Source organism: Telmatherina bonti, assembly GCF_933228915.1.
Source record: "Telmatherina bonti genome assembly, chromosome: 5".
Classification (NCBI taxonomy): Eukaryota; Metazoa; Chordata; class Actinopteri; order Atheriniformes; family Telmatherinidae; genus Telmatherina; species Telmatherina bonti.
Window position 1 is genome coordinate 25,945,884 of NC_136623.1, and position 22,878 is coordinate 25,968,761.

Sequence of the window (22,878 nt, forward strand, 5' to 3'; positions counted from 1 at the left end):
AATGGACCAGTGCTGTACTCGGTATTTTAGTTGTTGCATACAATTATGGGGCACAATGTTCAATTATGGATTTGAACCCTTGCTTTGTATACCAATGCATTTCTGTGTACTGATGAAGAAAATGGAACAATGAGCTGAATTCCATTTTATCATATCACAGGAACAGATTTGAAAAATTGACAAAAACTTGAATAACTTGAAAAGTTGTTGAAGGACTTTCATCCAATCACAAGGCGGAATTTATTTTTACAAAATAAAAACACTACAAACTACAAAGATTTAAAATTACAAAAGTCATAGCACACATCTCCCGAAGGAGCTGCAGTGTTGAAGATCCGAGTGGTTGAAGTGACCTGAATGGTACAGGAGGAGTAGCATGCCAAAGTTTGTCGGAATAATAATATGCAAGAAAGAACCGGATCTCAATACATATGGCATTCACAGTAATTACAAAAAAATAGCAAGAACAGAAGGACAATGGCCTTTCTGTGTGAAGTTTGCATGTTCTCCCCGTGTATGCGTGGGTTTTTGTCTGGGTAGTTCAGCTTCCTCCCACCGTCCAAAGACATGCATGTTAGGTTAATTGGTTACTGGCGACCTGTCCAGGGTGTACAGGGGGGCCTTTCGCCTGAAAGACTGCTGGGATAGGCTCCAGCTTCCCCGTGACCCTTCATCAGATTAAGTGGTTAGTAAAATGAATGAATAGGCTGAAAGAAGTGTTCCGTCACCTGCTAGTATGACTTCTGTGAAGAGTAACTGCAACTTAAAACTGTTGCAATGGAGCTGTTCCGTGCAGGCTAACGAACAATTTAGTCGTCTTTGCTGTTTTATTTTGAGAGTAACAGTAAATTATCCAACTGAAATGACAAATTTTCTTGTAATAGCCAGGCAACTGGGATCCATTCACCCCCCAACCTGACAATACTAGCTTAACAAGTATGTCTCCTTTTGGCTACACTATTCATGGATGGCGATGCAACATGGCAGCCTTCGGTTACTGGTACATTGGATGTTAAACTGGTTTACTGCTTGCTCTAGCTAAAAAAAATATTTTTATATCAGCCATGAAAAAATTACTAACATTCAATTTTACAGACAAAAGCCATTTAGCTCATGAGGTTCTCACTGCAGGAGCTTAAAGATTAAAAATGCTTGCTAGAATGTAGAGTTGTCTGGCAGGTTGTTATTCCAAGAACCTCATTTTTTGGAAAACAATTAACAGCAATGCAGATTACAAAATTAGTTTCTGATGAAACTAAACATATTAACTGATTCCTTTAGGTTTTTAAAACATTAAAAACATAGCATTTTTAAACCAAATTCTTACATTTGTAGCTCAAAAATGTATCAAACGGTAAATGCATACCAATATTGGAAAACACCTGAGATAAAATGTGAGATGTGAATTAAGCTGCAAAATACAAAAATCACAAAACACTTACTGTAAGAAGAGGCACCTGCTGCTGCCCTGAATGGGTCCCAGTTGTCTGGCTATTACAAAAAAATGAGCTTTATTTCAGTGTGTAACATGCATGCAACTGCTGCCCACAATGCACAGTGTGCATTCATGTGAATGTGCTTGATAGAAGGGTTTGCTGGGTAATGGACCTGGAGGCATTGAGAGCTGATCGCGCAGCCAGTGCAGAAACCTCTAAGATTAGGGACTGAAAAAACAAGAACTGAGAGGGATGCTGAGAAGAAGGAGAAAATACTGCTCGACAAAAATAGTTTCTTGTCTCTGCCATTTGCTTATTTGGCAATGATTTTCTTAAATTTTATTTTATTTATTTATTCATTTTTTACATTTTCCCTACCTTAACTCTTCATATTATTAATTTTAGAACAAACGATAAATAATTTGAAATAATTTTCTTTAGAAATCTATATTTACATTTATCATACACTGCTAAAAAAAAAAGAAAAAAAGAAAAAAAGGGAACACTAAAATAACACGTTGTAGATCTGAATAAAAAAAATATTTTTATTAAATACTTTGTTCTTTCCATAGTTGAATGTGCTGACAGCAAAATCACACAAAAATGATCAATGAAAGTCAAATGTATCAATGTCTGGATTTGGAGTTATACTCAAAATTAAAGTGGAAAAACACACTACAGGCTGATCCAACTTTGATGTAATGTCCTTTAAACAAGTCTAAACGAGGCTCAGTAGTGTGTGTGGCCTCCGTGTGCCTGTATGACCTCCCTACAATGCCTTGGCATGCTCCTGATGAGGCAGTGGATGTTTTTCTTAGGGATCTCCTCCCAGACCTGGACTAAAGCATCCACCAACTCCTGGACAGTCTGTGGTGCAACTTGGCGTTGGTGGATGGAGCGAGACATGATGTCCCAGATGTGCGCAATTGGATTCAGGTCTGGGGAATGGGCGGGCCAGTCCATAACATCAATGCCTTCGTGTTGCAGAAACCGCTGACACACTCCAGCCACATGAGGTCGAGCATTGTCTTGCATTAGGAGGGACCCAGGGCCAACTGCACCAGCATATGGTCTCACAAGGGGTCTGAGGATCTCATCTTGGTACCTAATGGCAGTCAGGCTACCTCTGGCGAGCACATGGAGGGCTGTGCGGCCAAACAAATGCCATCCCACATCATTACTGACCCACTGTCAAACCGGTCATGCTGGAGGATATTGCAGGCAGCAGAACGTTCTCCACGGTGTCTCCAGACTCTGTCACGTCTGTCACATGTGCTCAGTGTGAATCTGCTTTCATCTGTGAATAGCACAGGGTGCCAGTGGCAATTTTGCCAATCTAGGTGTTCTCTGGCAAATGCCAAACATCCTGCACGGTGTTGAGCTGAAAGCACAACCCCCACCTGTGGACGTCGGGCCCTCATACCACCCTCATGGAGTCTGTTTCTGATTGTTTGAGCAGAGACATGGATATTTGCAGCCTGCTGGAGCTCATTTTGCAGGGCACTGGCAGAGCTCCTCTTGTTCCTCCTTGCACAAAAAAGGAGGTAGCGGTGCTGCTGCTGGGTTGTTGCCCTCCCACGGCCTCCTCCACATCTCCTGATGTACGGGCCTGTCTCCTGGTAGCGTCTCCATGCTCTGGACACTACGCTAACAGACACAGCAAACTTTCTTGCCACACTTTCTTGCATTGATGTACCATCCTGGATGAGCTGCACTACCTGAGCCACTTGTTTGGGTTGTAGACTCTGTGTCATGCTACCACTAGAGTGAAAGCCCGCCAGCATTCAAAAGCGACCAAAAGATAAGCCAGAAAGCATCGGACCTGAGAAGTGGTCTGTGGTCACCACCTGCAGAACCACTCCTTTATTGGGTGTGTCTTGCCATTTGCCTATAATTTGCACAACAGCATGTGGAATTGATTGTTAATCCGTGTTGCTTCCAAAGTGGACCATTCAGTTTCACAGAAGTGTGGCTGACTTGGAGTTACATTGTGTTGTTTAAGTGTTCCCTTTATTTTTTTTGAGTGTTGTATATTTATTGCACATCTTCGTTCTATTTAAATGAGCTTTTTCCCCTGTAGAAGACAGTGAGGAAAATAACTGTTGTACCTCCTAGATTGCAGCATGCAATGAAGCCTGCTTTTCTTGTCCTTTTAGTGAACCTTACTATACTATTTATCCAAATCCTTGGGAATCTGTCCAGCAAATTATGACCAATCATACATGCAAAAACATATATTGTATCTTGAGATCATTTGCATGTTGTTTTTTTTTGTTTATTTACACATCTGTGTCTGTATGTTTATTTCACTAAGTGATTTATGTCTAAAATTAGACCCTTTTAGGGAAGATGTACTTATTGTATATCAGTTGCAATTAGGTTCTAAACTAAATTTGCTTTAATATGTGATATTGCATGTTCTAATCAAAGTGAAAAAAGAGACCATTCTGCTTTGGTTATGTTGAGCTCATTGTGGTCCTGCTTTTGTAAACTGTATGGTTTGTCATTCACCCTTTCTCCTAGTATTTGTTCCTGCTTTGACTCACATCTGTAAGACCCTCCTGCAGACTGTGACATGCATACACGCACTGAGCTGTACCTGTGTAAATAGATAATAAGTGACATTTAGGAAATCTATAAAACGTAATCCTGGCTGCAGAAAGCTCACTGTGATTTTGCATTGCACTGTTTTCCTTTTTGCTTTTTACCTTTGTGTATATGTATATCCACATCTTGTATAAACTTGGATAGGTTTAGGTGTGTTTGCTGGTTATCAATATCTTGTGTTTGAGTGTCTGGATTTGTTTGCCTGCATCAATAAGCTTTTCCCATGTGTCTGTCGTTTCTCAGGTCCAACAGATTGATCGAGTGGTGGAAGTAGTGGACGAGGCAGTTAAAGGTATTTCAGTTTGCAAGGATGTGCAGGAATGCATGAATAACAGTGTGTGCAGCAATGTGTTGATTAAGGAGCAAAGGATTGTATGAGTTTTATCATAGTTACAAAGGAAAATGTTACTTTTTTAAAATTCAGCTTCATATTACTTTTTTTCAATCAAGAAAATTGTCCCTTTAATTTACAGAATATAAGAACTAAGAGTGATTTGCGAAATGATATGGGTAAACAATAAATGCAGCAGCGACTTGATTTATTAATTTGTTTGTGATTTACAGGATTTCAAGATTAGTCTTCCAGACTGACGTGCTTGCTAAGTACTCTTACCTGTCTGTGAAGTTCACAAGTGATTAGGTCATCCAGTTGAACAGTTTGTGACCCACTGCACTTAACTGTTTAATGAAGGTCAGAGAGAGTTTAGAGTGTGAGAGTCCAGTCAAGCTCTCATGCACCCCCAGCTGTTCTCTAATAAAGAACAGATTGAGTTTACACTGCTTGTGTGAGTCTGTGAGTTACTAGTTTGCACTGCAGGCCTCATTCTAATGAAGGACAGCTGAGCTAAAGCTTAATTTTACAATGTGTCTAGTGCTAGCCTTGTGGTTAAAGAGGGGCTTTGGTCTGGAGAACCTGGGTTAATGTCCCTGGGCTGGCAACAGAGCTGAACCACTGTGGGCCCCTGAGCAAGCCCCTTAACCCCCTACCTGCTCTCTGGATGCCAAAAAAATGCAGCCCACTGCTTTCAGTTTAGCTAGTGAGTGATTAAACTCGGAAGACTGATTTCACGAGGTTTTTTGACATATACTTGCCTGGTATTGACAAACCAAGGTTATTATTATTTTTGTTTTAAATCCAAATGGCTTTGCTCTACTCATGCAGATTCACTCACTTGCTGTGACCACCCCCACCATCATTTCTTCGTTATGATTTGCACTTCCTCTCCTTTATCCATGTCTTGCCTTCACTCTTTTGTCAGCATCCCTTTTTTCTTCTTCCCTTCTTTTTTGGTCTCCCTCTATGTTCTAACTGCCCCATTCCCTCGTTTTCTTTTCCCACCATCGCCCCCTCCACAGAAACCAATTTCCCCAGTATCATTACAGTTCTTTATGACCTCGTATAAACTGAGAGCTGTTATTTTGTCTCGGAGGCATGGGCATAAACCTTTAAGCTAAGGGATTTGCCTTTCGTAATGGCTACTAAAATACTTACTTCAATGAACTGTTAATAGTTGCAGGTCTTAGCTGTGCCAAAACTGCTCGCAGGTCTGTTTTCCATATGACAAGAGTGAGGAGTGTGCTTTTATGAACTCTGATCTTGAGCTGTAAGGCTGTCTTTTCTGTTCAAGTCCTGGTTTATGAGTAAGTTTGCATCTGTTTGTCCAAATGAATATCTAACACCGCTTTTAATCATATGGCATCTAGTGACACAAATCTGAAGTTATTACCTGTTGTAAATGAGAGAGCGTGTTGTTATCCTTTACTTTTATCTTAGTTTGGCTTATTGAGTGTGTTTCACTTTATTTAGACAATTGCACACGGTGCAATTACTTCTTAGGCTTGTGTTGCTCACCATTTTACAACCTCAATAATTTGCAGCAGAGTAGCACTACTGCAATCACAAGCTTCCTTATTCAAATCAGTTTTTTTTCAAATGGGACTGGTGCTAATTTAGTTAGTGACAGCATTTTGTATAATTTAAATTTCTGGCAGATCCATGAAAATTTCCCCTTTCAAAATATTTTAGGATTCTTGGAGATGCTTAATAGATTCCAAAAGAAGATCATGGGAATGAAAGTATTGACATGCCATACCTTTTTTGCTAAAAAAAAAAGTGTGAAAACAGATTTTTTTCCTGAGATTTAACTATTACAGTTACAAATATCATGTACACATTTTCTTTTTTACTTTGTGGCATGAATTTGATAGTCTCTTTGTCAGTCTTTAAATATTGATGGTCCTTTCTGAGAGAAGGTAGCCTTGGAAGATGCCTTTTCACCCTATATTCTTTTACAATTTTTAAACAGATGGGAGTTTGCGTGTGAGTCACATCGATAGAAGGGGCAGGGAAGGTTAGATAGGCTAATATGTGTAGATCTTCAGATCAGAGACTAAAATGTCAACCTTGTACCTTAATGATCCTTATTTCCTTGGTATAAGCAGGCTGTTTGTTCTTGTCAGTGAAAAGAAAAAAACAAAGCTGTAGACTGGAGATGTGGTTGCACAGATTGAAACAGACATCAAGGAGCAAGTTAACACATTCACATGTGGTTTGTAAGTCATCTGAAATTTTTTGAGAAATATTTTAAACGCTCTTTGAGGCCCTCAGTTTGTGACATTGGGAAGCTTTGTGGGTTTTCTTTTTTGTGTCAAGCAGCAAAGCTTCATCTGTGGCTTCAAAGGGAAGTGCTCTTTTGAAACATTTAGCATTAATATTACATCATTGAAAATGTGCTAGAAATATATGCTCACATAGTAATACATGTCATCAAACTCTGAAATAAACAACTTCATTGAAGGAATATATAAAGAAAACATTAGAGCCAATTTTTTGTCATCTTCTGCTTCTTTCCCCAAGTGTCCCCACTCCTAAATCCTGCATGCTGCTTTACAATCAAACCAGACAGCTCAACAAGATCAGATACTTAGAGGATATCACAAACAGGTCAACAGGTCATCCTTTTAGCTCTCTACCTCTCTCACCCAACAATCTTTCTGCTTATGCTATACATCTTCCATGAATCATTTTTCTATCATCATTCATTCATCTATCTATGTATCTTACCATTCATCTGTCCTTGCAGTACCCCCTTCTTCTCTCTAGCATGCTTTAACCCACTGTTATGAGTGGATCAAAAGATTTATGTTTGATTGCATTTATGATGGAGAGAAAAGAACAAAGACTGATTGGAAAAAATGCAGGAGGGAACGGAGGAGGGCAATCACTAACAAGAAAACCTGGTTACAGTGTGATGTTTTTGTGTCAATGTGGGGCTGCCCATCACAGCAGTTGGCCTTTCTAAACTCTGTAATTGAGATGACAAATTGGGAGACTTGCTTTGCTTTTGTTCAGAAAATCGTGGAAGCTGTTTTATATCTTGCCTCCCATTCATGGACTCCCAGGCCTTGAAATTGAATTTTGCTTTGGGTACATTCCTAGAGTGATTTTCTGCTGATTGTGACAATATTTCTTGGGTCCTGGTCTGTTGTCACAATGACAGGGATCATGTTTAGGTTTAGGTGGGGCAGGACAACTACTTGTTGGAAATGACAGTTTTGAAGTTTTATTAAAATGGAAAGACAAAATTATGAGAAACATCTGGAATACCAGCAACTTACAGTACAGAGTACAGGTAATAGCTCTGTCCTGACACATCTGTATTTGTAATTATGCATTAGGCAACTTTATTTTTCCTCCATGCCCAAGCAAATTAATATTTCCATTAAGGTTAGATAATTCTTCACTTTTTCGGGCCCCACGTTAAACATGGGCTTTACATGGCCATTATTGATAGAACTGTTTATATAACAGACAGCGTGGATAAGGCACATCTATTCATGGTAACAGGTATACTCATATTTTGCATCAGTTTTCTGCAGGTAAATGAATGAATAAAGTGATGCATCATGTATCAGTTTTGGATTCTTGTTTCATGACCACAGGCGAACGCATAGAAATCATGAGGAAAGAAAGACCTGGTGTGCTCTAAGTCCCAGCTGTTTTCCACAGGGGAAGTTTTCTCATTTCCTTGCTTGTACTGGGATATTACGACCAGTCACGCCTCACTGATTGGCTCTTTGTCCTCCTTTGGGGCAGATTGTCATTTTTATCTACCAATTGATAACCATGCTTCATGCCCTGATCCCACCCTCCCAGGAGACCCTCGTAAAGCGGATGAAAACAGAAAGACAATTCCATCCCTCAGCGCCTCCATCTCACACACCTACAGCTGGTAGCCAATTGGATGGCTAGAGGGAGAAGACAACTGCATTCTACTTCCACTCAGCCTAGACTGAACACTCTTAGTCATCAGATTTTTATTGTGGATTTTCATTTGCTTCAGACAGTGAAATTCACCAAGTTGTACTTTAAACATTGTGACTGTGTTTATTCAATAGTCTTTTTTTTTTATTTATTTATTTTTTTTTAACTATCCTTCTTTTACCGTTCATTGTTTCCATCTGGGTTAACTTTATAATCATTGATTGGAAAGGAATTGACTCATGGATGTTGGTTCCATACTTACCAGTTTGTGTGTTGGAGTGCATCCTTTATAGATTTCAGAGAATGGTTGCGGAGTACTCTGCATCACCCAGGGGTGCCCAGCTCTGGTCCTCCAAGGCCACAATCCTGTAGGTTTTCCATGTATCCCTGTTCCAACATACCTGACTTGAATCATGCACTGATTGTGCAATTTCATTGGCTGTTGTATCTATTTAATGTAAGCATGGTGTGTTGGGGCAGGGATACATCTAATACCTGCAGGACATCGAGGACCAACTTTTAGCAATCCTTATACCAAATTCCAAGTGTTGCCACTATGATACACTATTCCATCTTCCATGTTCTTTTGCACAGAAATATTACAAAGAGTCGATTTGATAAAGTCATTGGACTCTTCATTGGCAAATGTTCTTCAGAAAAGTTGGGTTTCTATTTGGATTACTTATGATTTTGTGTACTGCAGTCCTTGATGTAATCCCTTTCGTCTTTATGGAAATGAGAGGGACTGATCCCACTATCTAAATGTATTTGCAGTTGTAAAATGCAATAGTATGTGATTTCTTACTATTTTGCAAATTTGTTGCACTTATATGGATCAGATGATCTCACAAATTGTAATACAAACATAACCAGAGTTAATTTAAAAGTGCAGTTTTAAATGGTGGAGGATTTTAGCCCAATTTTCTTCAGATTTTTTTATTTTTTATTTTTTAAACTCAGCCATGTTGAAGGGGTTTCAAGCATTTCAGTTGTCTAAACTAGGACTCAACCAGTCCAAAGTCTAATTTTTTCTTTTTTGTAGAAGCCATTCAGAGGTACAATTGGTGTGCTTCAGGTTGTTGTCCTGATGCCCAACCCAAGTACGTTTGAGGTCACTAACTGATAGCAAAATATTTGCCCCTTAAACCTTTTCTGGTAGACAGTGGAATTCATGGTTCCATTAATCAGAAGTTGTCCAGGCCATTACACTACCACCACCCTGTTTGACTGTTGGTATGTTGTTCTTTTCATCAAATGTGTAAGGGGATAGACATGTTCCAAAAAGTTCAGCTTTTGTCTTGTCAGTCCAAGAGGAGTCATCACTGTGCTCTTGGATTCATTTTGGAAGGCTGACCACTCCCAGGAAGGTTTGCCTCTCAGAAAAGAAATGAATTATGAGGTGATATTTGTTGGTCGTTTTCAGGCCACTCAGTTCGTCTGCTGGGTCAGAAGAAAGACGGAGGCCGGAGACTTGGAGGAGCCCGACTGGACCTGCCCAAGATCAGGAAGAATCCTTTGATTGAGATCATCTCCATTAACACTGGGTAGGACAAAGAAACACAAACAGAAAACACGGCTCATAATTTTTTCAGCTGTATCTGTGTTCAATTCTGTTGTCTCTGCCGTTTGGGTTGACTGTGCATGCACGTATGTGTGCACACCTTCTTTCTTTGCTCAGCCACTTTAACAAAGCCCCTCCATAGTTTTATCAGTTTACTAGGTTTACTTTGGATTTCTGCAGTTTGCTGCTGTGTGTATGCGCATAAAATGTTTTCCTCAAATGCAAGTGGACTGAAACAGAGTTAGCACTTCCTAGACCTTTTATTTTAAGCATTCATTTGACTCCAGTTAGAAATGTTGAGGAAAAAACAGATATACTTAGTCTCGTTTTATCCACCCTGTCAAGGTGCCTGTCAGCGTGATTTGTTATATTAATTGGAATGCCACACGCTTTGCTTTACGTAGCATTATTACACTTCATATGATGTAGATATGTGATGGATCTTAGTGTAGATGGTGTTTGTGTAAATAAATATAAATTCATCACAAATTTTCTGGATAGATGAGAGGTAGGCATGTTTAGATGCACAAGCACATACACATTCACAATATGACTACATTTTTATGGGTCAATTTCCTGTTGTTCACAGAAATGTGTTGGTTATAACCACTGGCCTGTATTCTCCTTGGGCTAGTTAAAAAAGGCTACAAAAGACTAATTTTACTGTGCAGGACCTTTACTGATGATGATCCATCATTCACCCTGTGGCATGTTTCACATGTCTGTACTTTAACCCCTTAACAGTCACCCACCAAAATGCCAAAACCACCTAAAAAAGACATGCCCAGATTGAATCAGATGCAGTTCTTGAACCCTTTGGAGTACATTCAAAACCAAGGTCTCTTTATAAAGATAACACTCTAAAGTTCTACCCTGAGCTTTCAAATGTTTTGTAACTCTTACCAGCATAAAGTTATTGAAGTTGGAACACAAGGAAATTTAAGTTTTTTTTTTCCCCCCGCTTGAATTGTTCTTCTATTTTGTCAATATGCTGCTGGAGAGATGGAGATATAGACTGGAAAATCAGATCTAGCTGTAGAATGAAGTCTTACCTATAACCAGTTAAAATTTGGTGACAATAGCAGCCAAAATGATTATTCTATGAGTGCTTTACTGTAAGTATGTTCATGCGCTCCCCAAAAGTGGCCATCTGGTGTCTCAAAATGGCCACTTTGGATAATTCCAAGTTCAATAAGCTATAACTCCAGCACACTTCAACATAGTCATCAATGAGACCTCAAATAAAAGGTGGCATCAAGAGAAATATTGTTGTATATTCATATTTACTTTCAGCATTATTGAATTTCACCAGGTGATGCATAAACACACTAGAAAGTTTATTTTTTCTATTGTGCATTATAATAAAAGAGTTAGTCAAACAAAAGGAAATTATAAAAACATAACACAATACAACTTACATATTTACATCAGTGGCTATTTGTGTTTTGAACTATTGTCTGATAAAGAGTGTTTGTAAAAAAAAAAAAAAAAAATAAGTGGAAAAAGTTGGAGAGCAGAATATGTAGCTGTTATGATGAGCAGGGGTCCTGGTGGTCTGAAGGGCAGGAATGTAGGCTGAGGTGGTGTTAAATCTGCCTCATAAACACCATGCCAGCTTTCCAAACCTGGAGTTGCTGACTCTCCCCTGCTACTGGTGCTTCTTTCCCTCACTGTCGTCCCTCTGGCTCTTCCTCTTCCTTTGGAAGGAGGTGGTCCTTCTTCATCTGAAGAGCTGGTGGGTTTCCACTCAGAATCAGATGGCAGACTAATAAAGACAAACAAGAAGAAGTTAGGTTTTTATCCCACATTAGTACTGTGACTGTAATAAGTTTATGTTCTAACACACATGCATCTCTGCATGCATACGCACACAGTATGAGTAGGAGTATGAAAGCAGCCCACACGCAGATAAATCAGCAGCAGCTCATTTTTTTTTCCTTTCAATGATTTTTTATTTATGAACAAATGTTTACAACTAGAGGGAAATATAGGTGCTGAACCGCTGCGTCTCTTTGATAACTAGTCTTTTTGCTTTCATGCACACTTGGACTGAAGAAAACCACATGAACCAGGTGTTTTATGTTTTAACCCAAGTTTTCTAACAAACCAGGTCCCAGGCCAAACAGAACCACTGTAAATGCGCCAACAGTGAGAATGTAAACAAAGGAAAACGCCCCCACCCCTCCTCGCCCCATCCCAATGCACAAAGTAAACAAGCACCATTTCCCCCAGCGCCATAAACAACAGAGTTACTAATCTCAACACCTTATAAAGACACCATAGCTGTAGATAGAAGTTTGTGCTTACTTTTCATGCTCTTCTCCTTCAGGAACCGCATCTTCTTCTGCAGTCAGAAACGTCTTCCTTTGTAAAAATCTCTGTCCCTCCGTGTAAACGTCTCCACCGCGTCCTCGCGGGTGTATTTCCGTTTTTTGGCGTGTTTTGCAATTATTCATACAAAGAAAAAGTGCATAAAAAAGACTTCTGCTTTTGTGCACGGACACACACAACTAAGCAAGTTGTAGGAAATGTTTACGCACAGACTTTCGGAAGCCATTTTACATCCCACACACAGAAGTCGCACATCACCATGACGGGAATTTAATTGGCTATACGACAGTGGTATCAGAACTGGCATCAGAGCTGAAAGGCGAGGTCTGGAAGTGGAAAAGTATGTGATTGTCAGGCCACTTGAGTGTACACTCAGTGGATATTATTGGCTAAGGAAGGACCATGGATCAATCCAGTAGGTCAAAATGGTGTCAACCAGAAGAAGAGAGCCTACCGGTGCGTCATGCATAGTTTTATTGAAGTAGGAAACGTCTAAGATATTGTAGGAGTGTGATATAAAAAAAAAAATTATATAAAACGCACTGCCATTTAAGGGGTTAAGGACTGGACACACAAAGTCAGATTGCAAATGATTCACAAAGGACCAGTGTTTTTTTTTTTTTTTTTTTAACAAAGTGGCTTTTGTTCATTTGCTCTCATAAAGAGGCAAAGCATTTTCTTTATTTATTTCTACTTACCGATTAAAAAAAAAACAACCTTTTTTTAAACTCATGATTATCAGCATTACTCAATTATTGTAAACTTCTCCTGCTGGACCCTTGATGATGTAACAGGACCGTTTTCGTTACAGTATCATTTGCTACTGGAAAACACCAAGGCTTGAAAGATAATTCTGGTCAGATTCACTGAATCTAGAGAGATGAATGTAGTTTAGTATGGTATACATCATGCAGTTCTCAAAAATCTTACATTTCATGTGGTGTTACACGTAGGCATTGGAAAAGGAGGTTGAGTAAAATACAAAAATATTTTGTGTGTGTGTGTGTGTGTATATATATATATATATATATATATATATATATATATATATATATATATATATAAATAATGTATGTATATATACATACACATACAAAGCAAGATATGGGGAAACAGCGGAGACAGTCTGACTATATTCTCAATTTTTTTTTTTTTTAAAATTTGTCTCAGGTTTCTTTACCTTATCAAGTTAAAAAAAAAAAAAAAAAAAAGCTAATCTATGGTTTGAGTCTTTTAACTACATAAAAGTTTTTTTTTTTTTTTTCTTTCATAAATGATTTCAGATGTTTGATGAAAAAACTCAGATTTTACTTCATAGATTCTTTTGCACTTTTGGATATATTTGACAATCTCTCCTTAAAATTCACTGGTATAGATGATTTAGCTGAAGACTGGGGTGATGTGCTTTCTGCACATCTTTGCCTGCCTGTTTTCAGCACTGCGTATCAAATCCGGTTGATGGTCAGGCTGACTACAGATGATTCTACATGGTTTTACTCTTTACACTGTAATCTTTTCAGTAGAACAGTGAATTACCGAAATTCTTTACAGGATGAATTGACTTCTGACCGTGTCTTCCAAAAATAACACTCCTATTACTGAAAATCTAAGATTAATGCGGGCTTTTGTTGAAGATGGACAAGAACTGGTATCACTAATTTGATATGGTCTGCCTAATTTAAGGAAATGAGAGTGTGTCCTTTATGTGTTCTGTTTTTGGATGATCGACTTTTATTATATCCCTCTGAGGTAGTGGTGACATCACTGGTGACATTTGTCAGCTGTTGAAACAGAGAGATCCTTGTGTGACAAACAGGGACTGCATACACAACATCATTTGTAGTTTTAATCCAAACTCTGTCTGCGTCAGAGAACATTTGCAGCTATTCATTTTTGTTGTGTGTGGCCTTTGATGCCTTCAGTTTTGTTGCCAATTTGTCCTCTTAGTTGAGCATGTGGAATCATTTAAGCTTTCTTTCTCTCTCTCTCTCTCTTTTTCTTTAAGTTCTCTCTTTTTTGCTAAATGTCCAAATTATTTCATGCTCAGATCTGAGGTTCTCCTCAGATGCTTCGAAAGTTTTTAAACTCATAATTTCAAACTTGTCTGGGATGGAAATGTTTTGTTACAGTTAATATATGCTTGTTTTTCTAACCTTGGTTTGATTTCAGATTTCTTCCTTAGACATGTGGCATCATACCTAGGAGAGATACCCAAGTACTTAGAGTAGTTAAATTAGAAAGGAGAACAACTGGATCAATGCTTTTAATAGGTGAAGTGGTGGAAAGGGGGATGCACCAGTTCTGTGTTGCAGTATATTTGGATGGAGATATGTGTTTTAGGTTGTATCAGAAAAACTGACTTAAAACTATTTCCATCACCAGATTTCAAACAAAAAAAATTGATCTGCATGAGAAGACGGCTGTTGGAGCCAGAGCTACAACACCATATGACCCTTTAATTTCACATGATGTAATGTGACTTTAAAATACTCAAATATTGAACTCAATGTTTTATTTAATGTTACTGTAACCAATACTCCTAGCAAACAAAAGCAGCTTCAAACAGTGAAATGAAAACAATGCAAAATGCTTCTTATTGCTGTTCAAAATGGACAGTTTAAAAAAAACATTAAGTGTAATTGACAAAGCTTTTGGCACAAAGCAGTTTTCGTTCTGCAAAGATGTTTTGCATGTGATTAAAAAATATCACTGCTCAGCTTTCTGCATGTATGCTCCTCTGAGCATAAAAAACAATTTAAATGGGTGAGAAAGTCAGTGAGGAATTGTGCTGTCATCGGCGCAGGTTTGCTGCATCTGCCATGTACCTCATAGTGTCTTTTCAAACAGAACACTTATTCTAAAAACCTTGAAACACTTTTTAATTTTTTTCTTTACATTAGTAAAAAAAAAAAAAAAAAAGTAATTTTACTGTAAAAATAATTTTACAGTGATCGTTGCAGCGTTAATATTCTTATGTCAAACCCATCTCTCCTTTCAAATTACTCTGCTTATAGTCTTGCTATGACAGACGAACCTTCTTCATTATCTGCTTCACTTTGTTAATACAGATCCCTACAACAGCCCACGGCGGCGTCTCAACAGGGACTTCCCTTGAAAATGTAATTTTGTATTCAAATTGATTCACAATATTAGTTTCATTAAGTTGCATATTAATTTCATTTGCACCTATTAAATCAAAATTAGATTGGATTTTTCACCCCACAAAGGCAATTTTATCCCCATCAAAAATATATATTCAGCTTGGTCCAGCTAGACTTTCAATAGCCCCTGGCTTTAGATTAAAGGAATAATTTCAGGTTTTTCTTGAGCTATTAACACTGTCATTTTCAGTCATTTTTTTTATGATAAATTAACAAAAGCCCCAAATGTTACTTGGTAGGTCAAGTGTTTTAATGTAACAGTAAAAAGTTGCAATGCATTGTGATCATTTTATGTTTTACTTTTGGAGTTTCATTTGATACATTAAAGGTTCATTGCAGCTTTGAAACAGTGGAAAGAAAGTGAATAGGTTTGAGATAAATGAGCTAAAATACAGTGTGGTAGTCTCGAATGCATATATTCTGTGTTTTCATTCTGTTGCTATGGAATTTGAGTAAGTGGATTTTCAAATGTCTCTTCCTTCCAGATATGTATCAGGCTAATCTTTTTATAGGGAAGAAGTTATAAGGCTGTCCGCTCCTTTTAGCTGACATCATGATTGCAACACACAGCTAAATATGTCAAATCACAAGACAAAAAAAAAAACCTGTTGTTTGGATCACAAATGTGTTCTGTGTTTTTCTTGACATTTAAAATGTATGTTTTGAGCCAAAATGATGTTTTGTCCTTGAGGTTGTTATAAAAAGTTTTGAATAGCAAATCCACACGGGTCATTTAGATTGGTGCATTTTAGATTGAGATTTCATGATTCATGATTTTCATCCATACATATGCTGGTACATTTACCATTTGATTGTTCTCAAAAAAAGAAAAGTTGATTGTAACTTAAAGCTGAGTTGTATTAGTTGTTTTCATGTGCCTGGATGTGCATCACCTTTTTTTGTGAATAAGGCAAAAATTGCCTCATATTAGCATATAAAATCTGCAGACATGGAGGGCTGCTTTTTATGTTTGCTCCTTCCATCCACCTTTCCTTTAATATGTTTTTTTAAAATACACAAACAATAGAAACCCGATTCATGTTGGCCTTGTGTTATTTAAATGGCTTAGGTTCTGTCATAGTCTGTAAAATGTGGCTTTTAAATGTTTCCTAAATGATTCTATCCATCGTTGTCTTATGCAAACAGACGAGCCTTAGGGACAGTTGATTTTTTCTTCTGCTTTAGATGTTAAATAGATGCCTTTCTTCAGATGCTCTGTTTTGACTCCGTTTTAGCACACTTGATGTTGAGTGAGTTTGTGTGCGGATGTGTGTGTGTTTTGCCTTAGGCTGCAGTAGCAGTTTTTTTGCGTATTCTTTGTATATCTGTGTCCGTCTGTGAGTGTTTACGTCCACAGGCATGCATGCTGTTAGTGATGGTGCAAGTCATTTTGTAGGAATGCTCAGTGGTACCATTTAGAAATAATTTAAAGCCCTCCAACAAGATCACATTATTGTGTATTTGTTTTTTGTCTTATGTTTTTGAGAACCGTCATCATCGGACTCAAACTATTAAATGAAAAAAGAAAACATTTTATAGCACTTTAAGCTTATTATTTTTCATTGGCTGTGCCTTTCCTGTTCTCTGTTTGTGTTTTTGGCAGACCTAATCTTTGCCAATGTTATTGCCGTATGCAGTGCGCTGAAGTCAAGTGTTCATAATGCTCTGGCATAACCTCAAACCGACATCTTCACAAACTCTTCCCTCCCTGCAGAGGAACGGTACGCTTATTGCTGTTCAAGATCTTTCTTAAACTTAACAAATTAAGCAATTACTTGCAGGTTGCCCACAACCTTGACCTGGCAGCTCAGACTTTGCAATATGTAGCTGAAAAGTAAATTAATTCTGATGGCTGCAGCTCTGTTGTTAATATTACTCTTTAATAAAAATATCTGATAGTTGTGATCCTGTATGGTGCAAATATTTCTTATTTCAGTTTTCTGAAACTGTTAACCTTGAGAGCATATTTATTTTTCTGAGCTGTGCCACATTTAGACTGATGTTTCTTTTAGTTACCTTCTGCACATGATTGTCCTTCAGATGCTTGCTGTGTTCAGCTTAAAAAGGGTTGACAAAAGGAGATGCTGACATCTCATGAATAGAGGCAAACATCGACAGATTTCATATTAATAGGCTTAGATTTTATTATTGGAGAATGGAAATTTTTGGTGCTCTGAGGGATTTGCTTTATCTATCCATAGAGTATAATGGATAACCTTGCTGCCTAAACAACATTTTATCCTTGTTTCTTTGTGCAGCTTTTCTATTCGGTTCATTCTGTTTTATTTTTTTCACCTCTGACTCTTTTGAAAGATTTATCTACCTGACAGACCAGATAAGCCAATTTTCCCATTAACGCATGTTTTAATTTGATGTTAAATAATGTTTAAACATAAATATGAAAGCTTTATTCATGGTTGATTGAATTAATCTCGTGTTTTCCTGCATCTTTTCTACTTTTATGTCTATCATTTACTGGACTCATTTATAATTTCTCAGTGAAGTGGCTACACTTTGCTACAGCAATTCATGGCAGTGTATGATACAAACCCAAATGCAAAATATCTGCACAAAAAACTGCACATCTGCCAAAGAAAAAAAGTACATATTTTTTGATAAATGTTTTTTTCTCCTCTAAAGTAGGCTATATGCCTACATAGCCCACATTAGAGTTACATACGTGTGTCAGAAAGATAATGAGGTTTTGCACGCATATCTAAACGCTACGCTGACATACTCTCCTCTTGTCTTAGTTATTTCTTTTTCTTTTCTATTTTTTTTCCTCCCTATCACGGGGTAGAGTATGGATGGTCCTACATTTCAACAGCAAGTTGAGAAATCCGCCGTTGTCTTTGCTTGTTTCTTCTCCTCTGTCTTCCCCGACAACACATGGAGATTCATTCATTCATTATCCTAACCACTCAGTTCGATAAAGAGTCGCTTTACCTTTAATATAAACTGAGACTAAAAAAAGTTTTAAAGCATGAAAAATAATGTTGCTTTTAATTAGTGACTCATTGCAAAGTCTAGCATTTATAATTATTAGGAAATACAAATTCAAATGCATGTTTTTGAAAATATTTTGTTTTATTTTCTTTGAAACAAGGTGATATTTTCAAGCATAAAGGCAAAGATGGGTTAAAAACACCACAATCTCATTCCTTTTTTAATTTAATTTTTATGCTGAACTTATTTGAGAAAACTGGCTTAAAGTGCAAAAACTATTCATATATAATAATTTTAAAATGATTTTTGCAAATGTTGTGGCTTGTAATAGGTCCAGAAGCCAGACTAGTGTCTTCAAAAATGTTTAATAGAAAAAATAAATAAATAAATAAAAGAAATACTTCAGATTTTGGTGAAAACACTTAAGTTATATCTGACTTGATCATTGTAGATAAGTATCTTCACTGTATGTGACCAGTTCTGTGTTCATATATATTTTCTGCTGGATAGTGGAACACAGAACAGCCGTCAGGCTTACCCCTTATCTATTTTGTATTCTGCATGCATGTCACTGTTTAAAAGATCTTCTTGTCACATTTCCGTTGAAACAAGCACACTCCTCTGAAGATAGCAGCCATAACAAATATAGTACTGTTCACACACTCTTCATGAAAACTAGGCTAACTTGATGTTACACAGTATATACAGCGAGCTGCTGTTTGGCAAAACACGAGACCCTCATTATGACTACAAAGTGCTTATTGTTGACCTCAGATGCGTTATCACTTGTGAGTTTGGTACAAACTGTATACCCATGTCTAACATGATCAGAGTATCAGATTTTCAAAGAGAAATTGGCTTTGCCCTTTTATTTACCCTGAACAACATTACATATAATAGATATTAATGTAAAGAGTATTCTCATGCATTTCATATCTGAGTCAGTGCATCATTTTTTGTGAAGCCATGTGGGTGCACATCATGATTTAAAGCTGCATTGCTTCTTCTAAAGAGTAATTTAAGTACTTATTTTTACACATCTGCAAGTAAGTTTGTTTCCTGGACCAATCAGGTTTTATCCTTTTTTTAAAAATTTATTTTCTATTGAAAAGTCACTTTTTTGTCTTCTACCATGTGATATTAACAAAAGCTTCTCTTGGAAAGATAAAATTGCACAACACCTTTTTATTGTACTCTGTGAATGTACAGAGTACAATAAACACTTTCAAGTTTAAGTAAGTGTTTTGGATATGGATTCAGTTTTAAAGACTATTCTGAGCCTTCTTCATATTGTACTTTTACTTACTTGTACATGTGTACTTTTAATGTTTATTGCAAAGTGGGTTTGTTTGATTGCTTCACTGCATCTGTAATTATTTTAGCATTAGAATTCCTTTTACATTACGATATTCACTGCCAGAATAATATGATATTCACTTCACATACAAGCTGCATCAGACCATTGTACTCAAAACTAGCTTTTGTTTCTTTTTCTTTTTTTTTTTTTTTTATTCTAAGGTGCAGAAGTGAAAATGGATCAAGCAGTAACATAAGATAGAGTGAGTGTGCTGTAGAGAGTCAGAAAAGTCAAACTACAGCAGGGCAGAGGTGACTACTTTCTCATCACATTCATACATGTGTTAAATGTTGGGATGCATGGATGCCTGAGATACACATCATCTTTTTTGATTTTGCACTTTAGCACATGTGCATCACATATAAAAACCTCCTTCACAAAGGAATTCCTATTTTTATTACATTTTTGACACACAAATGGTCACATGCAGGCTTTCTCCCACACTTGTGGGCACACACACACACACACACACACACACACACACACACACACACACACACACACACACACACACACGCATAATTTCTAGCTATGTGTCGTAGTGGCCTTTCCTGCTGTTTATCAAACCAATGTATGGGTAGTTTTCAGCTTCAGTGGTCTGAACATTTTATTCCATTTCCCTTTTTCCCACTGCTTAACACACAAATATATGCCTAAAACCTGCACACACACACGCATTGAGATACACAATGTCCATGCCGTTCTCTCCACATGCACTCAACAGAGGAGACTCTGATCCCCACAGTGTATCCAAAAGATTGATGTGTCTCCTTGGACAAAATGAGATTTTGTGTCATTACAAGGTATTACGCTACAGAACCCCAGCATAACCAAATTACTCCCAGTGTGTCACAGGCAAAAAACTGTTTGCACACACACTCTCACACACGCACGACTGAGGGCTGTACATACTGTATGCACAGTCATCAGGCAGACACGTCACTGATCAGGTGCTTGACATGGTGTTTGTCGTTTTGTTAATAAAGACAAAAGCACACATACAGTCCAGTCAGCCTTCAGAAAGTGATGGTTCTTTTATTTTATCATTTATTTAAATTAACCTTTTTTCAATAACTTAAAATGAGTTAAGAAGCACTTGGATCCACTTTTTGACTGTTTAAGTTACCAATGAATTAAGAGTACAGGAGATCTAACCTTTTTTTAAGTGATTTTTTTTTTTTTTTTTTTTTTTTTTTAAATCCTTACTGGATATGCTGACTTTCCCCTTTTAGTAGTCTGAAACTAAAAGGCTGTTCAATTTATCCCTATTCTCTGGCACACACAGTAGACCACACAAAAAAAAGAACGCTAAGAGTTCATTACACGTCCTGTTAACCAACCTTAAGCATACTGAAAATCGATAAACTGCTTGCAACTCATACGTGTGTTTTATTACTGTCTCAACATGCTTGTTGGATTAATATAAATTCTGATAAGATGGTGAGTATCAACTCTCAGAGCTGTGAGGAGTTGCTTGGGAGAGCAGTTGGTGTTGGATGTCATTAATTAGCTGGTCATTCAGACTTGTTATGAGTCAGGTAGTTTGTGAAGGAATCAACCTCTGTCGGTCTTTCTAATGTAGAATTGAATTAGTCAAGTCTGACTTTCAGACAGCTTGGCAGTGAAAGGAGATTTTCTCAGTGATTCAGTTACACCACCAATGGCCAGAAAGGCAGGCTGGCAGCAGGTGAAATAATTAGCTGGCCAAGTGGTGAATCAGCCTGTCTGGAAATGTGACCTTGCATCATATCTTGATGCAACAGTTTAACTGACATTATCAGTAAGCCTGGAGGTTCAGTAACAAACATCATATCATTCTAGTTCAGTAACAATGGGCTGATATACCAGTAACAAACAGGGTTTCAAGGTCTGCCTATAGACAAAACAAGAAGTTGGGAAAACGGTTCCTATGCAGACACCCACAAGTGCATGTGTTCTTGCACACAAGCATTTGCTGCTTTTTTTCCCAGTCAAAACAGAAAGGAAAGCTGCTGTACTAGTTGCACAAAACTAAGGCCGACATGTGACACATTTTCTAAAACCCGCTCACACACACAGCTCTTTCAATGTACGGTGGTAAGAACATGAGACTCAATAATGGTATTCAGCAGGTCGGACACAAAGCCTGAATTGAATGCTGCAAGAAACAGACCCCAGCTGTATTAAAACACACACATTTACACACACACTACTAAATGGATTGGTGGTGGTGATGGGTGAGCGGGGGGATTTAAAACCTTATATTTATGTATTTATCTCAGGGGCCTCACTAAAAACTGCTTTTTAGACAATGTTTTAAATTCCTTTTAAAAATGTGCAATATTTTATTTTTTTATTTAGTGTTTTTCTAAAAGCAAAAAGTTGATCCAGTGAATTTTTGTCCTCAGCTAGCAGTGTCTGTTTCTACTGACATTTCTTAATTCCCAAATCCGTATGATGGTTGGATTATATAAACTATGTGGATTATTGTCTTTATCTTCTGTAATGTGCGTGTGTGTCTGTGTTTGTGTGTGCGTGCAAAATGCACTTGTAATTTTAGGTGCTTTTAACTGTCAAGCTTTTCCTGAATTACTAATCACCCTCTATTCATGGCTCTTAATAAGTCTTTCCTTCATTGTGTCAACGTTTTTGTTCCTTGTCTCCATATTATTTTGCCACCTCCACTTTGACTTTGAGATGACACTTACGAGGAACTTAAAGGCCTCAGACATTGTTCAGTCATGCAATGAGAGTTTTAAGATTTTGTTTGTTCACATACCCATTTCACCCCTCTCCCAGCCTCCGCAACAAGTACAATGAATAATCTTGCTTTACAGTTGGCAAAGGGCTCCGACATCCCCATCCCAGTTTAAGCTTTGTTCTCATAATTACATTTTGAAGCTGGCACAATACAAACCCCCATGAACACACCGACACTCTCGTATAAATGCACCGATGGCCCAATTTGTTTACGCGTAAAGCGCTTTTCTAATTAATGGGTAGACACTAAAGCTTTATCGAAAGGGAAACTCTCTTGTGCCCAACTCACTCCCAGTCTGCGTTGTTAAGATGCTGCACAAGGGATACTCTGCAAAGGGAACTATAGTGTGTGTATGTCAAGGGAGGTTTACAAATATATAAAGAAAGCTTACTGCTTTCCTCTCTTTGTTACATTTTCAAGGCTGCAGTCACACACTGCTTTGTGTCCAAAACTCACACACACTTCTCCATTCACT

At 37.7% G+C, this 22,878-nt stretch overlaps 1 protein-coding gene across 1 annotated transcript in view; it reads left to right on the top strand.

The window, feature by feature from the left end:
• Nucleotides 1–22,878, top strand: part of cdkal1 (CDK5 regulatory subunit associated protein 1-like 1) — a 242,924-nt gene that overhangs the window by 79,639 nt on the left and 140,407 nt on the right. Inside the window, exons 6-7 of the mRNA XM_079240730.1 lie at nucleotides 4,287–4,335; nucleotides 9,731–9,851. Coding sequence (XP_079096856.1) covers nucleotides 4,287–4,335; nucleotides 9,731–9,851 — 170 coding nt within the window. The remainder of the gene's footprint in view (nucleotides 1–4,286; nucleotides 4,336–9,730; nucleotides 9,852–22,878) is intronic.